The sequence below is a fragment of the Aquarana catesbeiana genome, linkage group LG04 (assembly GCF_042186555.1).
Source record: "Aquarana catesbeiana isolate 2022-GZ linkage group LG04, ASM4218655v1, whole genome shotgun sequence".
Lineage (NCBI taxonomy): Eukaryota > Metazoa > Chordata > Amphibia > Anura > Ranidae > Aquarana > Aquarana catesbeiana.
The window spans coordinates 91425890-91449928 of NC_133327.1; the positions used below are offsets into that span (position 1 = coordinate 91425890).

The 24039-nt window shown below is 42.2% G+C and overlaps 1 protein-coding gene across 1 annotated transcript in view; it reads right to left on the reverse strand.

The window, feature by feature from the left end:
• Positions 1-24039, reverse strand: part of GREB1 (growth regulating estrogen receptor binding 1) — a 216982-nt gene that overhangs the window by 18649 nt on the left and 174294 nt on the right. The window contains exons 25-28 of the mRNA XM_073625369.1: positions 15213-15355; positions 11133-11294; positions 9840-10044; positions 3271-3445 (exon numbers count right to left, since the gene is read on the reverse strand). Coding sequence (XP_073481470.1) covers positions 3271-3445; positions 9840-10044; positions 11133-11294; positions 15213-15355 — 685 coding nt within the window. The remainder of the gene's footprint in view (positions 1-3270; positions 3446-9839; positions 10045-11132; positions 11295-15212; positions 15356-24039) is intronic.

Below are 24039 nucleotides of genomic sequence, written 5' to 3' on the forward strand. Positions count from 1 at the left end.
ATGAAGAGAACACCTCTCCAAAGTGCCAGATGCCATCGAATGTGAGCATTTGCCCACTTAAGTCGGTTACGATGACGAACTGCAGTCAGGTTGAGACCCAGATGAGGACGATGAGGATGCAGATGAGCTTCCCTGAGACGGTTTCTGACAGTTTGTGCAGAAATTATTTGGTTATGCAAACTGATTGTTGCAGCAGCTGTCCGGGTGGCTGGTCTCAGACGATCTTGGAGGTGAAGATGCTGGATGTGGAGGTCCTGGGCTGGTGTGGTTACACGTGGTCTGCGGTTGTGAGGCCGGTTGGATGTACTGCCAAATTCTCTTAAACGCCTTTGGAGATGGCTTCTGGTAGAGAATTGAACATTCAATTCAAGGGCAACAGCTCTGGTGGACATTCCTGAAGTCAGAATGCCAATTGCACACTTCCTCAAAACTTGCGACATCTGTGGCATTGTGCTGTGTGATAAAACTGCACAATTTAGAGTGGCCTTTTATTGTGGCCAGCCTAAGGCACACCTGTTCAATAATAATTATTATTATCATACAGGATTTATATAGCGTCAACAGTTTGCACAGCCTTTACAACATGAGGGCAGACAGTTCACTTACAATACAAATCACTACAGGAGGGATCAGAGGGCCCTGCTCGTTAGAGCTTATAATCTAGAAGGGAAGGTCAAGTGGAAACAAAAGGTAATAACTATGGGGGGTGAGCTGATGGAGAAAATGAAAAAACAGTTGTTAGGTGTGGGTAGGGTAGGCTTCTCTGAGGCCCCTTTCTCACTGGGGTGGTGTGTGCGTCGGCGGTAAAGCGCCACTATTTTTAGCGGCGCTTTACCGTCAATTTTGCTGCGCTATTCGGCCACTAGTGGGGCGCTTTTACCCCCCCGCTAGAAGCTGAGAAAGGGTTAAAACCACCGCAAAGCGCTGCTGAAGCAGCGCTATCCATATATAGCTATATAGCCGTGCTGCTCATTCATTTCAATGGGCAGGAGCGGTTTAGGAGCCGTGTATACACCGCTCCTTCACCACTCCAAAGATGCTTCTTGCAGGAGTTTTTTTACAGTCCTGCAAGCGCATCGCTCCAGTGGGAAAGCACTCGGGCTTTCACACTGGAGAGACAGGAGCGGCGCTTTACAGGCGCTATGCAGACGCTATTTTTAGAGCTGTAGCGCCTGTAAAGCACCTCAGTGTGAAAGGGGTCTGAAGAGACGGGTTTTCAGGGATCTCTTAAAAGCTAATAGAGTAGGAGATAAGCGGACAGATTGGGGTAAGACAGTCCTTAGGATTGGAGAGGGAAAAGTCCTGGGGGTGAGTATGGGAGGAGGTGATGAGGGAGCTAGAGAGCAGAAGGTCTTGAGAGGAACGAAGAGAAGGAGTAGGTTGGTATTTAGAGACTAGGCTAGTGATGTAGCTGGGGGCTAAATTATGGATGGCTTTGTAAGTAGTTGTTAGTATTTTGAATTTAATTTGTTGGCTGAGCGGAAGCCAGTGGAGGGATTGACAGAGAGGGGTAGCAGACACAGAGCGATTGGTAAGGTGGATGAGTCTGGCAGCAGCATTCATGATGGATTGAAGAAGTGATAGACTATGTAGAGGTAATAATAATCATGCATGTTGATATGCCTCACCTGTGAGGTAAATGGATTATCTTGGCAAAGGAGAAGTGCTCACTAACACAGATTTAGACAGATTTGTGAACAATATTTGAAAGAAATAGGCCTTTTGTGTACAAATAAAAAGTCATAGATCTTTAAGTTCAGCTCACGATAAATAGGGGCAAACACAAAAGTGTTGCGTTTATAAATTTGCTCAGTATTTGCTCAATCTTTTATTATACATATATTAAAAAGACATCTGTATCATTAAAAGACAAACAATTTTGCAGTTTTGTCAGTATTGCAGATACATATATTGCTGCATGTCAGTATTGCAGTTACATCAAGTTATATTGTATGTTCTCACTTATCATCCCGCCAAACTTGGGCAGTTAATTGCTTGCTGTAACTTCAATGCGTTTCTCGGGTCCATGGCCGCTTCATCAGGAAAACTACAGTCAAGCTCTGTACTTTACAAGTGAAACATCAACAAATATAATTACAGATACCACTAACAATTTCTATCTTCTGGACGGAATCGATCAAGTCCTTTTAAATTTGTCCACAAGAGTCCTATACCAGGAACCAGGCTTGTGTCATAACTGGTTCTATGTCCCATTTAGGAACGCTCTATTGTCATCTTGCTGTATAAAAAAATCACTCTAGCTGTCCAGCTTAGGGCTTAAATAGGGACGCAGAAGGTCCTCCCAGGTGGTTGCTGCAGTACCTTCTGTGCCCCTATTTAAGCCCTAAGCTGGACAGCTAGTCTTTTGCCTTTAGTTAGAGTTCCACCCAAAAGTGGAACGTCTGCTCATTTGTTTCCTTCCCCCTCCGGTGCCCCCCTCCTGTTCCCACTTCCAGGAGCCTCAGCCGCAGATATTGACGTCACGGCTCGGCTCCCTTCTCTTCCCCCTGTCGCCGGGCCAGTAGAAAAGAGGAGCGGAGCTTCGCACATGCGCATTAGGGTTCCTGGTGTGAAGCCGTAAGGCTACACTGCCCGGTTCCCTTACCCGCAATGGCGGTGGCAGCACCCAACAGATGATGGAAACATCAGCTGCGGTGCTGACATCGCTGGACTCCAGGACAGGTAAGTGTCCTATTATTAAAAGCCAGCAGCTACAGTATGTATAGCTGCTGGTTTTTAATGTTAGCAGCAGTGGGCAGACCTCTGCTTTAAGCTTTAAGAAAGATTTTTCCTCATTTTCTGTCCAAGTGACAGATGTCAAGCAGATCCAGAAGTGTCCTCAACAGAGACAGCATTTAAAACCCGACATGAGCTCCAACCCTTCTCCAATCTATCTAAAGGGAATGTTTTGGCTGGAGCTGAGCTTTAACCAAGTCCCTGCCAAGTATATGACTGTGCTTAAAGGGTTACAAAAGATTATTCATGACTACTGACTCTCCTGACTATACTGCACACACAAGTAATGGCTGTTATCTCACATAAGCAGCATTCGAGAACCGAGTGTTTGCTCTTTTATTGTAAATCCTGCATACTTGATTCTTTACAAAAAGGAAAATTGTTTTTCGAAAACCCCACAGGAATTTTACATGCAAAATAGTGCTAAGTGAAGCTTTGCTTTACCATTTTGCAGTAACTCTAACAAACATTTAAGCAGCACTACAGAAATTATAGACATGGAGACCAATGAAATGTGTCCATTCTGGCTTGTACCTTGCATGGTCTCCTGTCACAGTGACATCCACAGTGTTCCACATCACACAAGAATCATCTGCTACAACTATGAAAGGCCAGACATCTTGGGGCTGAACCCCTAGCTCTGCCTGTCTGTTCCGCTCCAGTTCCAAGTTGTGATAAGACAGCTCCTTGATGAGGAAATGAGCAGCACCTAAGGAACAAACAAAACAGTGGGCATTATTGCACTGAAATGACAGATCCTTGTACAAACCAATATAGACAAAATAAAGGGTATGCTACATTGCAGGTGCATTTACGCTGTGCACACAGAATTATTTATTACCATTTTTGCTATTTCTTGATGACCTGGTAGCTGGATTAAAGTCAACCTGACATTATTCCTAACATACTAGTGTCTTACATCTGTTTGTCATTAGGCATCTTATCGCCCACACATACCCTTCTTTATTGTCAGAAAGGCTTTTTCTCACCCTAGGGACACTCATATCTGACAGGCAGAGGAGCGCATTATGATTTGTTGGAAATGGAAGCATATTACGGCTAATAACTGGAGGTATAGATTTATAGAAAGTCCTTGCCCAGGTCCTGAGGTCTCTAAAGGAGCCATTCTCAGACAAATAGATGTCTATGTCAAGAATGGTGACAAGTAAGTAGTTTGTGAAAAAATTAAAGCTTGATGAAAGGCACCAACATCCTATACTACAATCGAAAAAGGAAAATAATAACAGACACCTAGAACATCAAATAGGTAAATAGTTCACAACTGAAATAAGAACAACAGATAAGATGGCCTCCGTGGGTAGGCAGTCTTGCTCAGTCTCAACATGTTTCACTTATTCGTTATTCTTAATTGAGTTGAGAACTATTTACCTATTTGGATTTTTAGGTGTCTGTTATTCTGTGGGAGGTACCTGAGGGAGGTTCATTTTATTGGCTTTGTTTTATATGAATAATGTTTTTATACATATTTGGAATAATAAAATATATTGATTTTACGCATGTGTTCTTGCTGGCACCTAAAAAGTCCATTTTGTTCTTTTCCCTTTTTTGATGGTGACAGGTAAAGCAGTAAGAGTCTCAATAAACTGTCTGCTTGTACTGTGTTAGTTCTACTCTGTCCTTTCTCTGCAGAAAGGACAATAGCTCTTCATGCCCCTCTATCTGCTGCTGGCAACAACACAAAGTCAGTACTATAAGCAGGAAGAAGTTACTGAGAGACATCACAAAATAAAGAAGTAGGGCCAGTAGATTGTCGGTTCGAATTCCAACCACGACACTACCTGCCTGAAGTTTACATGTTCTCCTGTGCCTGTGTGGGTTTTCTCCCACACTACAAAGACATCCTGGTAGGTTAATTGGCCCTAGTGTATGAATGTGTGTTCTGTTGGCAGGGAGGGCTCCCCACCGGCAGACCACAATAGCGCTATGGGAGGGATTCCCCCATCAGCATTGACTGGGTTGATGGGCAAATCAAGAGATTTTCCTTACTGCATGAAAGAAAACTGCATCATCTGTAGCTTGCTTTAGGAACCTTAGATTATAAACACCTTGAAGACAGGGACTGATGTGAATGTGTATATATATATATATATATATACTATATTACTAAAGTATTGGGACACCTGCCTTTACACGCACATGAACTTCAATGGCATCCCAGTCCTAGTCCGTAGTGTTCAATATTGGGTTGGCCCACCCGTTGCAGCTATAACACCTTCAATTCTTCTGGGAAGGCTGTCCTCAAGGTTTAGGGGTGTGTTTATAGGAATGTGTGACCATTCTTCCAGAAATACATTTGTAAGGTCAGGCACTGATGTGGACTAGAAGGCCTGGCTCGCAGTCTCCGCTCTAATTTATCCCAAAGGTGTTCTATCTGGTTGAGGTCAGGACTCTGTGCAGGCCAGTCAATTTCCTCCATCCCAAACTCGCTCATCCATGTCTTTATGGACCTTGCTTTGTGCACTGGTCCAAATCATTTGGTGGAGGAAGGATTACGGTGTGGCGTTGTTTTTTAGGGGTTGGGCTTGGCACCTTAGTTCCAGTGACGGTAACTATTAAGGTGTCAGCATATCAAGACATTTTGGACAATTTCATGCTCCCAACTTTGTGGTAATAGTTTGGGGATGGCCACTTCCTGTTCCAACATGACTGCGCGCCAGTGCACAAAGCAAGGTCCATAAAGACATGGATGAGCGAGTTTGGGGTGGAGGAACTTGACTGGCCTGCATAGAGTCCTGACCTCAACCCGATAGAACAACTTTGAGATTAATTAGAGCAGAGACTCCAAGCCAGGCCTTCTCGTCCACATCAGTGCCTGACCTCACAAATGCGCTTCTGGAAGAATGGACAAACATTCCCATAGATACACTCCTAAACCTTGTGGACAGCCTTCCTAGAAGAGTTGAAGCTGTTATAGCTGCAAAGGGTGGGCCATCTCAATATTGAACCCAACGGACTAAGACTAGGATGCCATTAAAGTTTATGTGCATGTAAAGGTAGGCGTCTCAATACTTCTGGTAATATTGTGTGCATATATAGATATATATAGGTTTAGCTAAATGGGGTAGGATTAGAATACACATAAAGTGACAGATGGATGATCTGTCTCTTTAAACAATGCAGATATTGACTTGTGAGAGCCTGTATAGGCAGGAAAAGATGAATAAGAAAAAGTACACAATAAAGCTCAGGTGGATTTGGTCCACAAGGGTCGGACATTGGGGGTCTGGGCTGAATAGCCCGTGCTGCAGTGGCAGCCAATGTGGAGGTACAGACAAGGGCCCTAAGGCTGAGGACCGGAGCCGAATGCAGGAGGCTGAATGTGTATTTTGTTAGACGTATGCTAAATAACCCTAACATAGGTAACTCCCCTTGTGTTATATGTTTTTTTTCCTTTTATTAACAGTGGGCAAGGAGTCCTTAGAAGTACTTTTCTGGCTGGAATTTAGTTCCTGAAAAGCTCTCCTCAGAACAGTTGTCACAACATAGTTGGTCAGGCTGAAAATAATGACAAAGGTAAACCAACCTGTTCAACCAAAGTTCAACCAAACAACAAAAATAAATAAAAACTGTGTATCCTCAGAACCTAAGAACCCTGAACTTTTGTCAGTTATGTTGGGTGGCTTTACAGGGGTGTAGCCCCTTACTTACCTGAGCCCATCTCGATCCAGCGATGTTGCACAAGAGACTTGGCTGTCCGGGACTCTCCCTCCTTATTGGCTGAGACAGCAGTGAAGCGCCAATGGCTCCCGCTGCTGTCAATCAAAGTTGGTGAGCCAATAAGGAGAGGGGGGGGCGGGGTCAGGCTGAGGCTCCACTTCTGAATGGAGACAAGGAGCTGGGGCTCAGCTTGGGTGCCCCTATAACAAGCTGCTTGTTGTGGGGACACTTAACAGGAGGGAGGGGCCAGGAGTGCCAAAAAGGGACCAGAGAAGAGGAGGAACATGGCTGCTGCGCAGAGCAGGTAAGCATAACATGCTTGTTATTTTTAACAAAAAAATGAGACTTTAGTATCACTTTAAGGCTCCATTCACACCTTGGCGTTCCATTTTGTGGGGCAGAATCGCTGCAATTCTGCCCGCAATTCGGAAACGCTGCAAAATGCGGGACGCCCTTGCGATCCCCACTATTATGAATGGCACCAAATCGCGGTGCAATTTTGCAGTGATTGTCGCCCAACGAATCGTGGTAAAACAACGGTAAAATGCGCAAACGGAATCGCGGGACGCCCAAAAGAAGTTCTTGTACTGTACTGTGCATTTTTACCGCAATTTTACCACGATTTATTGGGCGACAATTACAGCAAAATCGCGCCATGATTTGGTGCCATCCAAAATAGCAGGGATCGCAAGAGTGTCCCGCAATTTGTGACGTTTCCGAATCACGGACAGAATCGTGGTGATTCTGCCCGCAAATTGGAATGCCAAGGTGTGAATGGAGCCTAAGTCCCACTTTTTTTATTGCAAAGTTTATTGATAGTGTGTGTTGCAGTGTGCAGAGGGTTCTTCCAGAGTCTTTAGTGTTAATATGCGGTAACACCCCTTTAGCACCTGCTAGGTTATTTACATGTAGAAGCTATTGGGATTGGAGCACAAGTATATCTTTCCTCATTTTATATCCAATCACACAGTCACTTGCCCTAAATTGAACAGATTGTACAATAATGTTGTAATCTGTGTTGCTGGTTTTAGTTGTCCCTATGGACCAGAGCTAAGAAAACTCCAAATGTGATACCAGAGCTAGATTTGTAACAAAAGTTTATATACTCGCTGACTGTGATAATATAGACAAGCACATCAACAATTATTTACCTGAAACAACCTCACAGTGTTCACCAATATATGCCGAGATAAAGCTGTAATTAACTAACAAAGTGTAAAAGACAGAGAATTTAAGAAAAACAGAAATAAGTTGAAATAGAAGTTAGTAAAAAAAGGCGTTTTGTTTCAGAGGTCAGAGGTGTCATCGCTGTGTGTGTGCGTAATGAGGAGACAAATAATACAAAACTGATAACGAATGTCAAGTATCAGCAAACAGCTCAGTGTTATTACAACCCGCACCGCAGTCTGATTTCAATTAATCGATGTAATTCTCTGCCCTGCTGTACTTCAGTCTATGCTCTGATTCATGCTGAGACCTTTACTGTAAAGTAAAGCATTTTGCAGATAAATACATACCAAAAATGTTCTACAGGAAAGAAATTAAAAAAAAAAAAAAAGCGTCTTTATTCTTAAAGTGGACCTCCAAGGCCACTTTCTGCCATGCCACCGCTACCCACCTCTTTTCTCACAGTAGCAAAATTATTATTTTTTATTATTTTTTTTCTAGGGAAATTCGCTCCATATTTACCGGTACTAGATTCTGCGTTATGGTTAAAAGTTAGGTTTGTAATCAACAGGAAGCCATCTGAAGCTTACCATTAATTTGAGGACCATATTAACAATAGATTCCATCATCTCGGTAGGGGAGCATAATTTGAACTTTGCGTCAGTTCTAATGAGTATCATATAAAAAACCCCAACATTTTGATCTACAGATAGCACCATCACCTTGGTCCAACCACAATGGAAAGGGGGATGTCATTGTCTATTGTCTCATCCTGTACTTAAGCCGGCCATAGACAGAGCGATTTTCTTTTCTGAAATCATGGGTTGCAGGAAAAAAAATGCTCAATTTCCCCATCACCACAGTCAATACTGATGGGGGAATCCCTTCCACAGAGCCATTGTGCTCTCCCTTCCCCAAGACCCCCCTCCCTCTGGTAGAACACAGTGATTACTGCTGCTAGCTTGGGTACATTCAGCCTGTCCATACATGGTTTGAATCTCATACGGTCACTGCTGAACCAACCAAGATTTGAACCATCTATGGCCAGCTTTAGGCAGATGATATTGTCTATTGTCCCATCATTTCCTTAGACAATAACATCTGTCTTTCCATGATAACTGGATCAAGGTGTCTGTGCTACCTGCATGGATATAAATGTCGGGATATATTCCTGACATTCATTAGAACTGAAGAAGTGGCTTGGATAAGCTAAGAAACATCTTCAACATTACAGAGCAAGTCCAGTTGAATGTGACTAGCTACTAGAAGACAATTAGATTTATGGTTAAAGTGATTGTAAAGGTACATTCTTTTCCTAAAAGAAAAATGTTATACTTATCTGCTCTGTGTAATAGTTTTTGCACAGAGCAGCCCTTTACCTCCTCTTCTGGGGTCCCCCGCCGGTGCTGTCCGCTTATACTCTTCTCTGAGTCCCCCCATAGCAAGCAGCTTGCTATGTAGGCACTCGTGCACGTATGCTCCTGAGCTGGGCTGTGTGCCAGTTTAGCAGGAAAGACTATCCTCCAGTGACAAATTAACAGGCTCCACAAGCCAGCAATGTAGATTTAAGACAAATGCAACTGGTGACTCAGATGCTTCACAGCATAAAATCCATTTATTTAATGTAGGCAGAGGTAAAACATCCAGAAAACAAGCAGCTAACATGCTTCAGCCCTCAGGGAGTCTTAATCATAGCTTAGAAGGTATTTTACCTTAATGCAGAGAATGCATTAAGGTAAAAAGAAACTTTTGCCTTTATAACCAATTTAATAAAAAGAGAGCAATAGTCTTGGCTTAGAAGCATGAGAACAAGGCTTTCAAACCTGTCCAGTCCAACCTACTCTCTACAGAATCATTGGATGGGTCTTTCTGAAGGCACCACAGCCACAAGACAGTCAGTGGACAGTTTGAGAAATTCCAGTCTATGGGTTCCCTAACCTCTCTTACAATGCAAGCTTTCCAATCTGGAGACTGGTCAGGAACAATGCCCTCTTTAAATCTTTATTTTTATCTTAGCAGCTATAAATCCAGAAGGCCAAGTTCATAAAGAAAAATATGCTCAGCCGCTACATGGAATATCATCAACATATGAAATGCAATAGCAGAAACATGGTACAGTAAGCATGTTAAAAAGTAAAGTTCAATATGACCTTATGGTAAACATTACAATAAGGGCCCATCATATAAGCACACTGAAATACACTATAAATTCCCTTTTCGAGGAGGATTTTATAAGGCTAGATACTGTTGACACTTACCCACTCCGGAACTGTTGAAGATACTAGGCAAGACCAGCATAATGTGGTTGGGCCAATACTTTTTATAGATCGCCATCTCATACTCCTTAACGACTAAGATGTGTAAATGGCTGCTGCCATCCATAGCATGATACAAGTTAAACAGACCGTGTTCATGGCGGCCCGTCGTGGGTGTGAAGATGGGGCTTTTCACACAGTCAGCACTCTGGTCATAAGAGAAGAAAGTCTATGTTACAAAAGAAGAAACTATACCCAGGATTAGTGCAAACTACCGAATTTACAACAGATTTTATGTATCAAAAGTGAGCCATAGGTGTCTGCTTATCAAGCAGCAGAAAATAACCCCTGCTGAGTTCTCTGACATTCTCAGAGGAGATCTCTCTCCTCCGAGTGCCTGTTTATGAGGAGTGAAGCAATCTACATATGCTTCGGGCTGTGGAGAACGCCTCCTGGTTCTGTAATCTTGCGAGACATAGCAAGATTGCAGTACCAGAAAATCAGTGAAACACAGAGGTGTCCATTTATTAAGTAACAGTGCATTGCCGCTGCTGAGTACACGGCATTCTCAGAGGAGACCGGCCATCTTAGTACATCATGCTACACCGCAATAATAAAATAATAAAGTTAAAATCCCCCCACACAAGATATATAGAGATATAAATATATCGATAAACATGGCAGGGGGGGGCATTTTCACTGTCTTGGGGGATCTGACTGAGCAAGAAGGAAGTCAATAATCTCCCTCCTCAGTGTTCCGTGGACTCTCTCTTCTCTCCCCGATTCTCCACTTCTGGGCTGGAGAATCTGGGAAGGAGAATTCTGATACAGATCACCAGTGAGGTGCTGAGATCGCACCTTCATAAACTGGTCATTTCTGTTTCTGTCAATGACAGATTCTCTGTGTACTGAGATGATCAGCGGACATGTTCTCTGCTGATCATCTCAGTTTCATAAACAGCTAATGATCTGAGATGAGCTATGATGATCATCAGGATCGCAGCTCATCTCGGTTTCATAAACAGACACCACTGTTATTAAGAAGTCTGGAGTAAAATTCACTTGAAACATGAAAGAAAAAGTCTAATATGTTGCAATTCTACAATGACAATGGTCCATGACATACAATATACTAAACAATACTTCGACCAGAGAGTCTCTTGTATCTGACAGTAACAATCCAACAGCTTAGGCCCAGGGACAAATCCAACAGCTTAGACCCGGGGACAAATCCAACAGCTTAGGCCCAGGGACAAATCCAAAAGCTTAGGCCGAGGGACAAATCTTTGCTCTTACCTTATCCGAGACAAGTGGTAATCTCATGCTTTCAAGCTGGCCGCCTGGTTGACTGAACACAAAATGGTGCTCTTTGGATTTAGGTATGATGAAGTGTAACTGTATTTCCTCTCCCAGCATGGAATAGGAGAATGCAAAAGCGTGTAATGTAGATTCATACATCTGTCCACAAAGATAAAAAGATAAGTTGAGTAATATTATAAGAAAATATACCAACATTTCTGCTCTTTGCTGGTTTGGAAGACAAATGCTAATTCAACAGGTGGACCCAAAATAAGAGGTCTTATTCAATATAGAGTTAAAAAGTCTTAAAGCTAAGCTCCAAGGAAACCGCTAAATACACAGATGAAATACATAAAATAAAAGCATCCTGTTCTGAGATTTACACAGCTCTGTCTGGAAGAAAAAAAGAAAAGGAGACCTGATTTTTCTCTGCTTCTGTTAAGTAACACAAATCTTGTCCTTTCCCTAGCCTATGACTGGACAGTGAAAAAAGAAGCAGTAGACTGATAAGCTAATTTCCCTTTCCCTCTGTTTTCTTCTCATGTCCCTTTTTAGCACAGGGCACTGCCGCACAACTGATTGACTGTATGGGGGAGATTTACTAAACCAGTGCACACAGAATCTGGTAACCAATCAGCTTCTAACGTCAGCGTGTTCAAATTAAGCTTTGACAATACAACCTAGAAGCTGATCAGTTACTATGCACAGCTGCACCAGATTCTGTGTGCACCAGTTTTAGTAAATCCCCCCCTTTGTGTTGTTAAGCCTCTCCCATTCCAAGTTCTGCTGTACATGGGATTGCAAGAGGTACTTACACTGCTTGCATATTAAAAATACATTTAAAGTACCATTCCAGGTGACAATGGTGTTCAAGACAAAGAAAGTGAATCTCCCTAATAGGGGCACAGACAGCAATAGAACCCTGACAGCAGTTCTAAACCCTCACTATTCTATCTAAATCTAAAAAAAAAACGTTGGCATTTAGTTATACTTTAGGCTGGGTTCACACCTCTGATGGATGCGGCTCGCAGCAGGGGTCCAGTGTGTCCCCGTTCTCCATTTCAGGGACGAATCAGAGCCAAATTTTTGCCTGAATTCGGCCCTGAAACAGAGCCAAAGATGCACAGCACTCCTGTACTAGCCGCCTCTACAGTTGCAATGGAGATATGTGAACCTGCTCCATAGAGAGCAGGTCACAACTTCCTGTAATTCGAATTGGAGCATAGGTGTGAACCCAGTCTTAATGATGTATTAATGAAAAATAAGCTGCGTCTATTTGCCTGTTATATATTTCTGGAGTTCAGCTTTAACTGCTAATTCCTTTGAGCAATAAGCCACAGCAACCAACTGCATTCTTTGCAGTCCTGACTTGTGCAGACCCTAAGGCTGGGTTCACACCTATACGAACTGGATGCGGCTTATACCGCATCCAATTCGCAGGTCATTTTAAAATCTGTTCATTTGAATGAGGCTGGTTCACATATGTGCATTGCATTCACACTCTGCATTGCCCAAAAAACGTGTGCGTTTTCTGGGCATTACGGTGCGAATTGCAGGCACATAATCTTCTATGGGAACGCATCTGATTTGCAGATGCGTTGCGTTGTGAATAAGAATTCTCTCCCCCTCCTCACTACACCTCCCCCTCTCCCTGCTCAGCTGATCCGCAGATAAAATGGAGAGGAATCGCTGAGCAGCTGCCTTTTCTCTTCGCAGAAAAAACGAAGCTGGAATTTGAACTGCACATGTGTGAATCCACCCTAACTGGTTGCTATGGGTTAATGAACTAAAGAATTAACAACTAAGGTGGAACTAAACCCTCCTATCCTTTACAGCCAAGGAAGCTGCCATCTTAGCCTCTGTTTGATCTGCAACTGCCATAGTGCTGCTCATGTGATCAGTTATGACACCAGCCACTTGATGGGTTAATGCAAAAGCAACTGTGACAGTTCTCATTTACAGCATAGCCTTAAATATAATTGATCTGTGAAACAGTAATAGGCAAACCCAAATACACAGCACCGCGCCAAATCTTTACCTCCTAAAATATTCAAGGACCATTTGCGCGCTGGCTCCTTGCAGCTCATATCTGCACCAACGAGGATTATCGAAAGATAAGACCACTGGGGGAATGTGGTTCTTTAGGTGAAGACAACATACTTTGTATGCAGCCTTTTTATGGATTATTAAATAAAGCACCAAACCAAATTTACAACAGGGTGTAACCCTTTTCTTTCAATATTTCTTCTTTTGGAAACGGTTGAATCAATACGTTTATTTCCCCTTTAAGAACTATTTACTCAATAAGTTACACCAACAGGAATGCCACACTATTGGGCCCTACACACGATAGGATTTTCCGACAACAAATGCTGAATGTGAGCTTGTTGTTGGAAAGTCCGACCGTGTGTATGCTCCATAGAACATCTGTTGTCAGAATTTCTGCCAACAAATGTTTGAGAGCAGGTTCTCAAATTTTCCGACAACAAGACTTGTTGTCGGAAATTCCGAGCGTGTGTACAAAATTCCGACGCACAAAAGTCCACGCATGCTCAGAATCAAGCAGAAGAGATGCACTGGCTATTGAACTTAATTGTTCTCGGCTCGTTGTACGTGTTGTACGTCACCGCGTTCTTGACGGTATTTCCGACAACATTTTTGTGACCGTGTGTATGCAAGACAAGTTTGAGCCAACATCCGTCGGAAATAAATCCAGGATTTTGTTGTCGGAATGTCCGATCGTGTGTAGGCGGCATAAGAGTTGCAAATTAATACTCTTCCTGTATTAAAACTGCCACAGGAACGCTAGATACAGCTCTTTGGCTCTCTTTGAGAAGCGCTGTGCCTAGCAGGAAACATGTCAGAATAGAACTTGTTCCTGCTGACTCTTCAGATAAGACAAGAATATTATTTTGCATCTCGGCATGTGGTAATCCTGTTGTTGGTACAATTGATTGCTTCAGTGGAGACTAACTGAACCAGCACCTGAGACACGATTGTGGCATGTGGAGCCTGATATTGCCTGAAGCAGCATGTGACATATTTGACATTTGATATATTTATTCAATATGGTTGTATGTGCAGAATACAGTAAAAAAAAAAAAAAACAGACAATTAGCTTCCATCACTTTCCTTGGACTTCAGCATGGGTGCTCAACCTGCGGCCCTCCAGCTGTTGCAGAAGTCCCATCATGTCTTTGCGAGTCATGCTTTTAACTGTCAGCCTTGCAATGCCTCATGAGACTTGTAGTTCTGAAACTGCTGGAGGGTCATAGGTTGAGCACCAATGGACTACAGTACCCTTATTTCTTATTAGTTGCTTTAAGTTACTACACTTTCGTTTGCCCTACCTGAAAGAGGCTTATTGCAAAGAGTAAGGATTTATTCTTTTGTAAGCATTCTTTTGAAAGGCAATTGTAACAAATGACAACAAAAGGTTGAGTTAGACCTGCAGTTTAAAACACACCTCAGAAAGACATGCTGCCGTGTCCAAAGAAATGCAGTGCAAATAAAAGCATGTCAAATGCAGTCTCTGAACTCTCATCTGCACTGCTCAATTAAAGTCAATGGGATTTTTTTGACCCACATTTGACATGTTTTCCAATTGTATGTCAAAGACAGGAAGCGAAAACACCGGTCAACATGAACCCTAATAACAAACAATATCCTAATGCAGATAAAAAGTTTATGGACTGTGTCAACGGGCTTTAAGATTATTTTGATGGCATCAGTTTGAGATGCTTCTGAGGTCAATCAGAATTAATTGGCAGGTGCATTTAACCTGCAGTTGATCTCCTTCTAACCTGGCCTGAGGTACAGAAATATGGTTTTGGAACAGTTGTTATTGGCCACTACATTTAGCCCTTCAATATAACATATACCCATATATCATAAAATGTACACAGACTCACAACTATAGATCCTATTATTTATATTTCCTTTTATATTTATATTTTTATTATATATAATACATTTATATATATATATATATATATATATATATATATATATATATATATATATATATATATATATATTTTTTTTTTTTTTTTTTTTTCTTATATTCATGTTACTTACCTGAAATCTGGGGTTATATCCCATGTACTGATGGCACTGCTCACAATGGTGGTAAGTATTATAAGAGGCATATTTTGATAATCGCATTCGTGTTGTTGGTCGTTGTACATATAGATCTTCATTTTTCCGGTATGTTGATTTATCTGTGAGAAAATAATAATATATAATTATTGTGTATCAATAAAAAAAAAATCCAAGTTTATCTAAAGCTCAGTCCTTTCATCTTATCTTATCCTGGTCAGTAATACTTAAGCCAGCCATAAACGGTTAAACGAATAAACGAATCTCGGCAGTTCAGCAGGGAGTGGCTGAGAATCGAACCATCTATGAGCAGGATGATTACACCCAAGTCAATTCATTGATCGAATGTACGCTTTCCACGTTATTATTTACACCGCTGGGGCAAAAATCACTGTGTGTTCTCCCAACAGGGACGCTGGGAGAACACAATAGCTCCTAAGGGATTCCCGTGGTTGCAGGAAAGAAAATTGAACAGACTATTGCTGGCTTTACTGTATACTGTACATCATCACATCCAAAACTGAAGGCTGGTTTGGGTTCACTCCACCAAGAGGGTGTGATCATTTTTCAAAAGAGGCTTAATAAGGTCCCTTTTTTCCCCTTTGCTCAATTTGTCACCATAACTATATAGAAAGTGGACCATTCATTAAAGACTCATGTATCAGTAGAGCACATACTAAGCATTAGCAGTCAGTGAGCTACTAATGCAATGCAGGAAAATTGCATTTGCCCTTAAATCAAAAAAGTTGAGATAGACTTATGAGCCCATTGCATTCTCAGGATTGTTGGAGATGTGGTGGTTCTCCAGGAGATTTTTCTCATATTTCCTGGACCTGCCCCATTATTATTATGTTTTGGACAGAGGTTTTAGGCATAATTGCTTAAGTTACATCTGTTAATTTGGAACGAAAGATGGGGATTTGTTTGTTGCTTGCCTATGGTGGTAAAAAGAACACAAATAGGTTTACTCTTATTTTATGCGAGAAAGGTAATTACATTATGTTGGAAAAACAACAGCTTCCCCCTCATTGGCCTTCTGGAAGTATTTAGTGAATAATAGTTTACCATTATATAAAGATACATATTTGAATAGAGGCTGTCCAAAAAAATATGAAATGTTATGGTCCAGTTGGTTAGCAGAACCTACAACCGCCTCCGAACAGGCTATGGGTTAAATGCAAGATATATCAAAGAAACCGATAAGGATAAATAGAGTCCAACGCTAAATAAATAGAGTTTGTAGTATAAAGTATGGAACAATCTTTGATAAAATGAACCAATGGGTATACAAATCACACCATAGTATTAGTTATATTGGGTGCAGGTGAAATTTTATTGAATTTTATTGTATTATAGATGATCCGTATTGATGCTCCTGCAAGAGCATATTTTAGGAGATGTTTAGTAGTTGTCATATGTATATTTATGTTATGAAATGCTTTAATAAAAAGAATTATACAAAAAAAATACAACAACAAAAAAAAAACAATATTCATTGAACTGTATACAATGCTAGTAGGTAGTACTACAGCCCCTGATTACATGATTTTCTGATGTGTAAATAAAACCCAGCATCATCCAATCATGTGCAAGCAAAAATGCTGTTTTTTTTAATTTTCCTTGCACGCAATTGGGTACTCTTTGTAAAGTGAAGCCTTGTCTCATTTACTAAGCTCTGGAGCAACTGCACTTGCAGAAGTGCACAGTCTATTTGTCTTTAGTACATCAACCCCTCAGCGACCAAAATGCTTCAGCTAACAGGACAAGAGAACATAGAAAATGAATGCTATGGCCATAATGAGAACCACTGAGATGGTAGGCTGTGTGCAATGAGTCAGTTTATGCAACAATGTTTGGCTGAAGGCTACCTTTATTGCTCATTCAGAAAATAGCTTCTACAAATTCATATTATGGGTAATCTTGGGAATCTCAGAGTGTAATCCACATTACTCATGAAATATATTACTTTTGGGAATAACTACATCAATCATAGGCAGCCTAGTTGCCTCCATCTTACATAAATAAAAGCCACAGTAAACAATGCAGCCCACATAAAATGCCAAATGCATTTACACACAATAATAGATAAAGTAACAATATAACAAAAGTTTCTAAATATAGCCAGTAAATCTATCAGAAGCCCATATCAGAAAATAACACGGAGCAGAAAGGTAGTAGAGAAGACACACAGGAAGAATTCTACACTTTGATTATTTGTCAGATGGGAAGACCAAACAACAATGTCCATCAAATCATTCAAAAGAAGATGAGCCAATGCAAAGACCTGACTGATGGAATGGGATACAAGCAGGCAGATAGATTGAAATCATGATGGAATGGTACACTGGACACATCTCACAGGAGATGAGCAACCAATTACTGGGAATGGCATGGCAGCTACACCGAATCCATTATCTAGGAGAACACGTACATTCCTGTATACACTGTTACCGTTACTGTCTCATTATGTGACACCTTCTGACTAGGGCAAGGTAGCTGTCACTACGAATTAAAGGAGATCTTTACTGAAACGTGTCCAGTCTTATTCAATAAATACTGCAAGGAGCAAAATGCAACCGTCTATAATAAGTTAAATCAAGAATTTGCTTTATGAAAGCCAGACTAGTACAGGATGGATTCTCGGGTCACACATCGATGTTGTATAGAACATCCAGTAAGTTTAATGGGCAGGAAGAAAGAACACTCCAGCACACGCCGGAAAGGTCCCACCTGAGGCCATGCCACTAACACATTTCGCTCATTCCAGGTCTTAATCATAATTCCTGAACTATCTATGTATGTTATGTGTGTGCACACTTACCCCACCTAAGCAGAAAAGAATCGGGCCACACATTGAGAACATACAGAACATTCAGTAAGTTTATTGAGCATGAGGAAAGGACACTGCAGCACACACCACAAGCCTCTCAACTGAGGCCATGGCACTAACGTATTTTATGCATTCCTAGTCTTAATCATTATTCCTGAAGCGTCTAGGAATGTTGTGAGTGTGCACACTTACCCTACCCATGCAATGCTTAGTACATTAGCTATTAATCCCCACACACCCCACCCCGAGCACTCTCACATAGGACCCAGACTTAACTCTAAGTAAATACTAACATTTACAAAGTTGGTATTTGCCTAGGATTATTAGAGATGTAGCAGGTGGTGCTATCACTGCCACTTTAGGGTGCCTGGTATCAAGGTACATCACAACTTTTCTTTACCAGGCTTCATTACAGGTATCCAAGGGCCCATTCATATCATCTGTTTGTGTGTGTTACCGATTTCTGAATAGAACCCTAATGCACCCTCCTATGGATGTGCTTTAAAGCTCAGAACAAATAACAGCAATGAACTTAAATACATTTCGGTGTACTGCCAAAAATTAGCACATCACAGGTTAGTGCATTGCCACATGTTGTGCTAAACTGTAATGCATATCAGTGGGAAGGTGTGTTGTAGAGGTATGCAAAAGGAATAGCATTGCTTTGCACCTGTGTACTTATTGTGACTTGTCACATGTTGCGGTATAGCAAGCAGTAATGTGCATGTTACCCCAAAAACATGGTGTGAACGGGCAAGCAATGGAGTCGAACTGCAGTACCAGTGTGGACCTATGCCGCTGATGCCTCTGATGTTTGTTTTACAGTGATCATTCTTGATGTGAAAACCGTTAAGTGGACTTGCAACAGAAACAATTAAAGTGGATGTAAGCCCTCACATATACCCAGTGAAGTGAACAGCCTCAGATGATACACAGGGATGAAACAAATCATCCTACATAAGTCTTACATGTACTGTATATCTGCTGTCTTCATCTTTATATACAGTTTACAAAGTGCACATCACATTAAGAGATTTTCTCTTCCTGGTTAGCACTGCAGTGAAGCCTGGGCATACAGAAAAGACAGCTGATTGGAGGAAAGGCACAACCCCCCCTCTCCTCATAGGTAGAGACTTTCAGCTCTGTTTGTTGAATCGTTCAGCTCTGTGATAATCTATTTATAGCATCCTCCCCAACACAAAACTCAGGCTGCTTTTATCATATGTGACAGAGAACTTGTCAGGAGTTATCAGGCTGATAACAGAAGAATGGAGCAGGAGACAGCTACAGGACATAGTGCTTTGAAGAGAGATAACAAAACACTGCAGAGATATGTGCCCAGCTCAAATTTTATGAACCAGGTTTACATTCACTTTAAAGTGATTGTAAGGGTAATTTTTTTTTTTAGAATTTTAAAATAACAAACATATCATACTTACCTCCACTGTGCAGGTCATTTTGCACAGAGTGGCCCGAACCTGCTCTTCTGGGGTCCCCTGACGGCTCTCGCGGCTCATCCCCGCATCAGATAACCCCCCGGGAGAGTGCTTCTCCCAGGGGATTACCTTGCGGGCATGCTCCTGAGTCCAGCATTCGGCGTCCATAGAGGCCTAATGCAGGATTCAGCCCAGCCCCCGCCACCCGCGTCAGTGAATTTGGTTGACAGCAGCGGGAGTCAATGGCTGCACTGCTGTTAATATATCCAATCAAGAGCAGGGAGCCTGTGGAGAGAGAGACAGCGCCCCCCCCCCCGACTGAATGAAGGGTTTCAGGTAAGTAAAACGGGGGGGCTGGGGGGCCGGTGACTGCCAGGTGTTTTTTCCCCTCATGCATAGGATGCATTAAAGGGAAAAAACACAAACCTTTACAACCCCTTTAAAGCGGAGTTTCGCAAAAAATTTTTTTTTAGATGTCAGCAGCTGTAAATACTGCAGCTGCTGACTTTTAAAATAAGGACACTCACCTGTCCTGGGGTCCAGCGATGTCGGCACCTGAGACTGAACCGTCCCTCGATCCTCGGGTGCTGCCGCCGCCATTCTCAGTGAGGGAATCAGGAAGTGAAGCGTTGCGGCTTCACTGCCCAATTCCCTACTGCGCATGCGCGACTCGCGCTGTGCGTCTACACTGGTCCCTGTTGTGTTGTGGGAACTGTGTATTTCCCACAACACAACAGGGGTGGGCGGACATTTGCGGCTAGCTATTACCGGAAGTGGGTGCAGATACCTGTATTATACAGGTATCTGCACCCCCCTCCCCCCTGAAAGGTGCCAATTGTGACACCGGAGGGGGGGGAGGAATCCGATGAGCGGAAATTCCACTTTAGGGTGGAACTCCGCTTTAAGTACTGTCTGTGATACTTTTTTATTTGCACTGACATCCAAATTTTCAGGACAAGCTTCGAGGTGTACCACCTTCTTCAAAGTCCAAACAGTGCTAATACACAAAGTTTTATCAGAATTTAAAGAGGACAATCTCTGAGGAAACAAAACACAAATGTACATAGCAATGGTAATTAAACATGGAGAGTTAGTGAGATAAAGCAGAGAGAGGGAGAGCTATGAAAGCCAGCATTGGGGGTTGTTGGAATGTTTCTTTCAGAGTTTCATCCTCTATTATGAATCTTTGATTATCTTTCTTATCCTCTCTAGTGTTGAATTTGATGTGGTTACTAGAGGCACACGGTTCTTTATTTTTTTGTATTGTAGGAGATTTTCTCTTTGGGTTTTCAGGGCTGTAATTATGCTTCTATTGATGATTTTGTCTATGTTCTTGTGGAGGGAGTCTGCTAGTTTTCTGAAATGTTTATTTCTGTCTTCAGAGTCCAAGCATATTTAATGGTATCTGATGGCCACTGAATATTCTTGGACCCAAAAGACAGAGATAAATACCTCAGAATACTAGCAGACTCCTTCCATAAGAAAAGTTACAGTGCATCCGGAAAGTATTCGAAGCGCTTCACTTTTTCCACAATTTGTTATGTTACAGCCTTTTTCCAAAATCGATTAAATTCATTATTTTCCTCAAAATTCTACAAACAATACCCCATAATGACAACATGAAAGAAGTTTTTTTAAATATTTGCACATTTATTAAAAGTGAAAACAAATCACATGTATATAAGTATTCACAGCCTTTACTCAATACTTTGTTAAAGCATCTTTGGCATCAATTACAGCCTCAAGTGTTTTTGAGTATGATGCTACAAGCTTGGCACACCTATTTTTGGGCAGTTTCTCCCATTCTTCTTTGTAGGACCTCTCAAGCTCCACCAGGTCAGATAAGGAGCGTCAGTGCACAGTCATTTTCAGATCTCTCCAGAGAAGTTCAATCAGGTTCAAGTCTGGGCTCTGGCTGCTCCACTCAAGGACATTCACAGAGTTGTTCCGTAGCTACTCCTTTGTTATCTTGGCTGTGTGCTTAGGGTTGTTGTCCTGTTGGAAGATAACCCGTGGCCCCAGTCTGAGGTCCAGAGTGCTCCGGAGCAGGTTTTGATCAAGGATATCTCTGTACATTGTTGCATTCATCTTTTCCTCAATCCTGACTAGTCTCCAAGTTGCTGCTACTGAAAAAACATCACCACAGCATGATGCTGCCACCACCATGCTTCAATGTAGGGATATTATTGGCCGGGTGATGAGTGGTACCTGGTTTCCTCCAGACATGACGCTTGCCATTCAGGCCAAAGAGTTCAATCTTTGTTTCATCAGATGAGAGAATTTTGTTTCTCATGGTCTGAGAGTCCTTCAGGTGCCTTTTGGCTTCCGTCTGGTCACTCTACCATACAGGCCTGATTGGTGGGGTGTTGCAGAGATGGTTGTTCTTCTGGAAGGTTCTCCTTTCTCCACAGAGAAACACTGGGGCTCTGTCAGAATGACCATTGATTTCTTGGTCACCTCCCTGACTATGTATTTTGGAATAAGGTTGTAACATAAAAAAATGTGGAAAAAGTAAAGTGCAATACAGCACTAGAAGGGATAAGAAAGATAATCAAAGATTTGCAACTCATCATAACAGAGGATGAAACGCTGAAATAAATATTCCAACAACCTCCAATACAGACTTTCAGGCAACCACCCAACCTCAGACATAAACTAATCAGCAGGAAACTTAATTCTGATCATAAAGTTACCAATAAAAGAACCAAGCCCTGCAACAAAAATGCTGCAACAGATGTATTGCGGTTCCTACCAAACTTTAATGTAAGTGGGTATTGAATAAATGTGTTTTATTTTACTGGCAGTATTGCGCTATGGTTATTTTTGCTCTCTCTGAGTGAATAATGGTCAAGAGGCACGTTACTGGAGTTCAAGCAGGCGTGTTGGAGCTTTTACAGCGGGGACCCTAGCAGATATCCTTTGATATCAAAAGCTTTGTCTGACCTTTTGGTCATTTCCTGAGGTGAGCGGCCAATTCTTTAATTGGTGGTGGTGGTTGCTGTTTGTTTCACCGGATATTTTTTACTTCAATCACGTTATGGACTGAGCGTTTTTTTTATACTTATATTGAATTTTTGGATTCACTATGTATTGCAATTTATGTTTATGTTTATATTTATGATTTTATCGAATTTTAGTTAATTGAGCAAGAGCACCATTTCATTTATATTACCAATAACAACAAGTTTTCTCTCACACACCATATGCATACCACAAATTACACCCCAAAACACATTCTGTTACTCCTCCTGAGTATGGCGATACCACATGTGTGAGACTTTTACACAGCCTGGCCACATATAGAGGCCCAACATGTAGGGAGCACCTCCAGGCATTCTAGGAGTGTAAATTACATGTCTAATTTCTTGACTACCTCTTACACTTTTGAAGGCCCTGGGGCACCAGTACAATGTAAATTACCCCATTTTGGAAAGTAAACACCCCAACGTCTACCGTAATCTATGAAGCATAATGAGTTTTTTGAACATGTAATTTTTTTCCACAAGTTTTTGGAAAATGTGGAAAGAAAATGAAAAACATTTTTTTTTTTACACAAAGTTGTCTATGTATAAGATATTTCTGACACATAGCAAAAATTACACCCCAAAATACATTCTGCTACTCATCCTGGGTATGACGATACCACATGTGTGAGACTTTTACACAGCCTGGCCACATACAGAGGCCCAACATGCAGGGAGCAACAGCAGGTGTTCTAAGGGCATAAATTTCAAATAATTTGACTACCTATTACACTTTTGTGAGGCACTGTAGTCGCATGGATGTGACACGGATGAGCACTTATGTGGCATGGATATAGCAGAGATGAGCATGAATGTGGCACGGATGAGCACTGATGTGGCATGGATGTGGCATGGATGAGAACTGATCTGGCATGGATGTGGCACTGATGAGCACTGATGTGGCATGGATGTGGCAAGGATGAGCACTGATGTGGCATGGATGTGTACTGATGTGGCACGGATGTGTACAGATGTGGCATGGATGAGTACTGATGTGGCACGGATGAGCACCGATGTGTCATGGCTGGGCATGGATGAGCATGAATGAGGCATGGCTAGGCATGAATGGGCATGGATGAGCATGGCTAAGCATAGATGAACATGGCTGGGCATGGATGAGCATGGCTGGGCATGGCTGAGCATGGATGAGCATTGCTGGGCATGGCTGGGCATGGATGAGCATTACTGGGCACGGATGAGCAAGCCTGGACATGGATGAGCACGGCTGGGCATGGATAAGCAGGGCTGGGCATAGCTGAGCACGGCTGGGCATGGCCGAGCATCGCTGGGCATGGATGAACACCGCTGGGCACAGATGAGTATGGCTGGGCATAGATGGGCACGGATGAGCATGGCTGGGCTTGGCTGAGCACAGCTAGGCATGGATGAGCACAGATGAGCATAGCTGGGCACCGATGAGCATGGCTGGGCCCAGCTGGACATAGTTGAGCACGGCTGGGCGCGGATGAACATGGCTGGGCACGGATGACCATGGATGAGCATCGCTGAGCACAGAT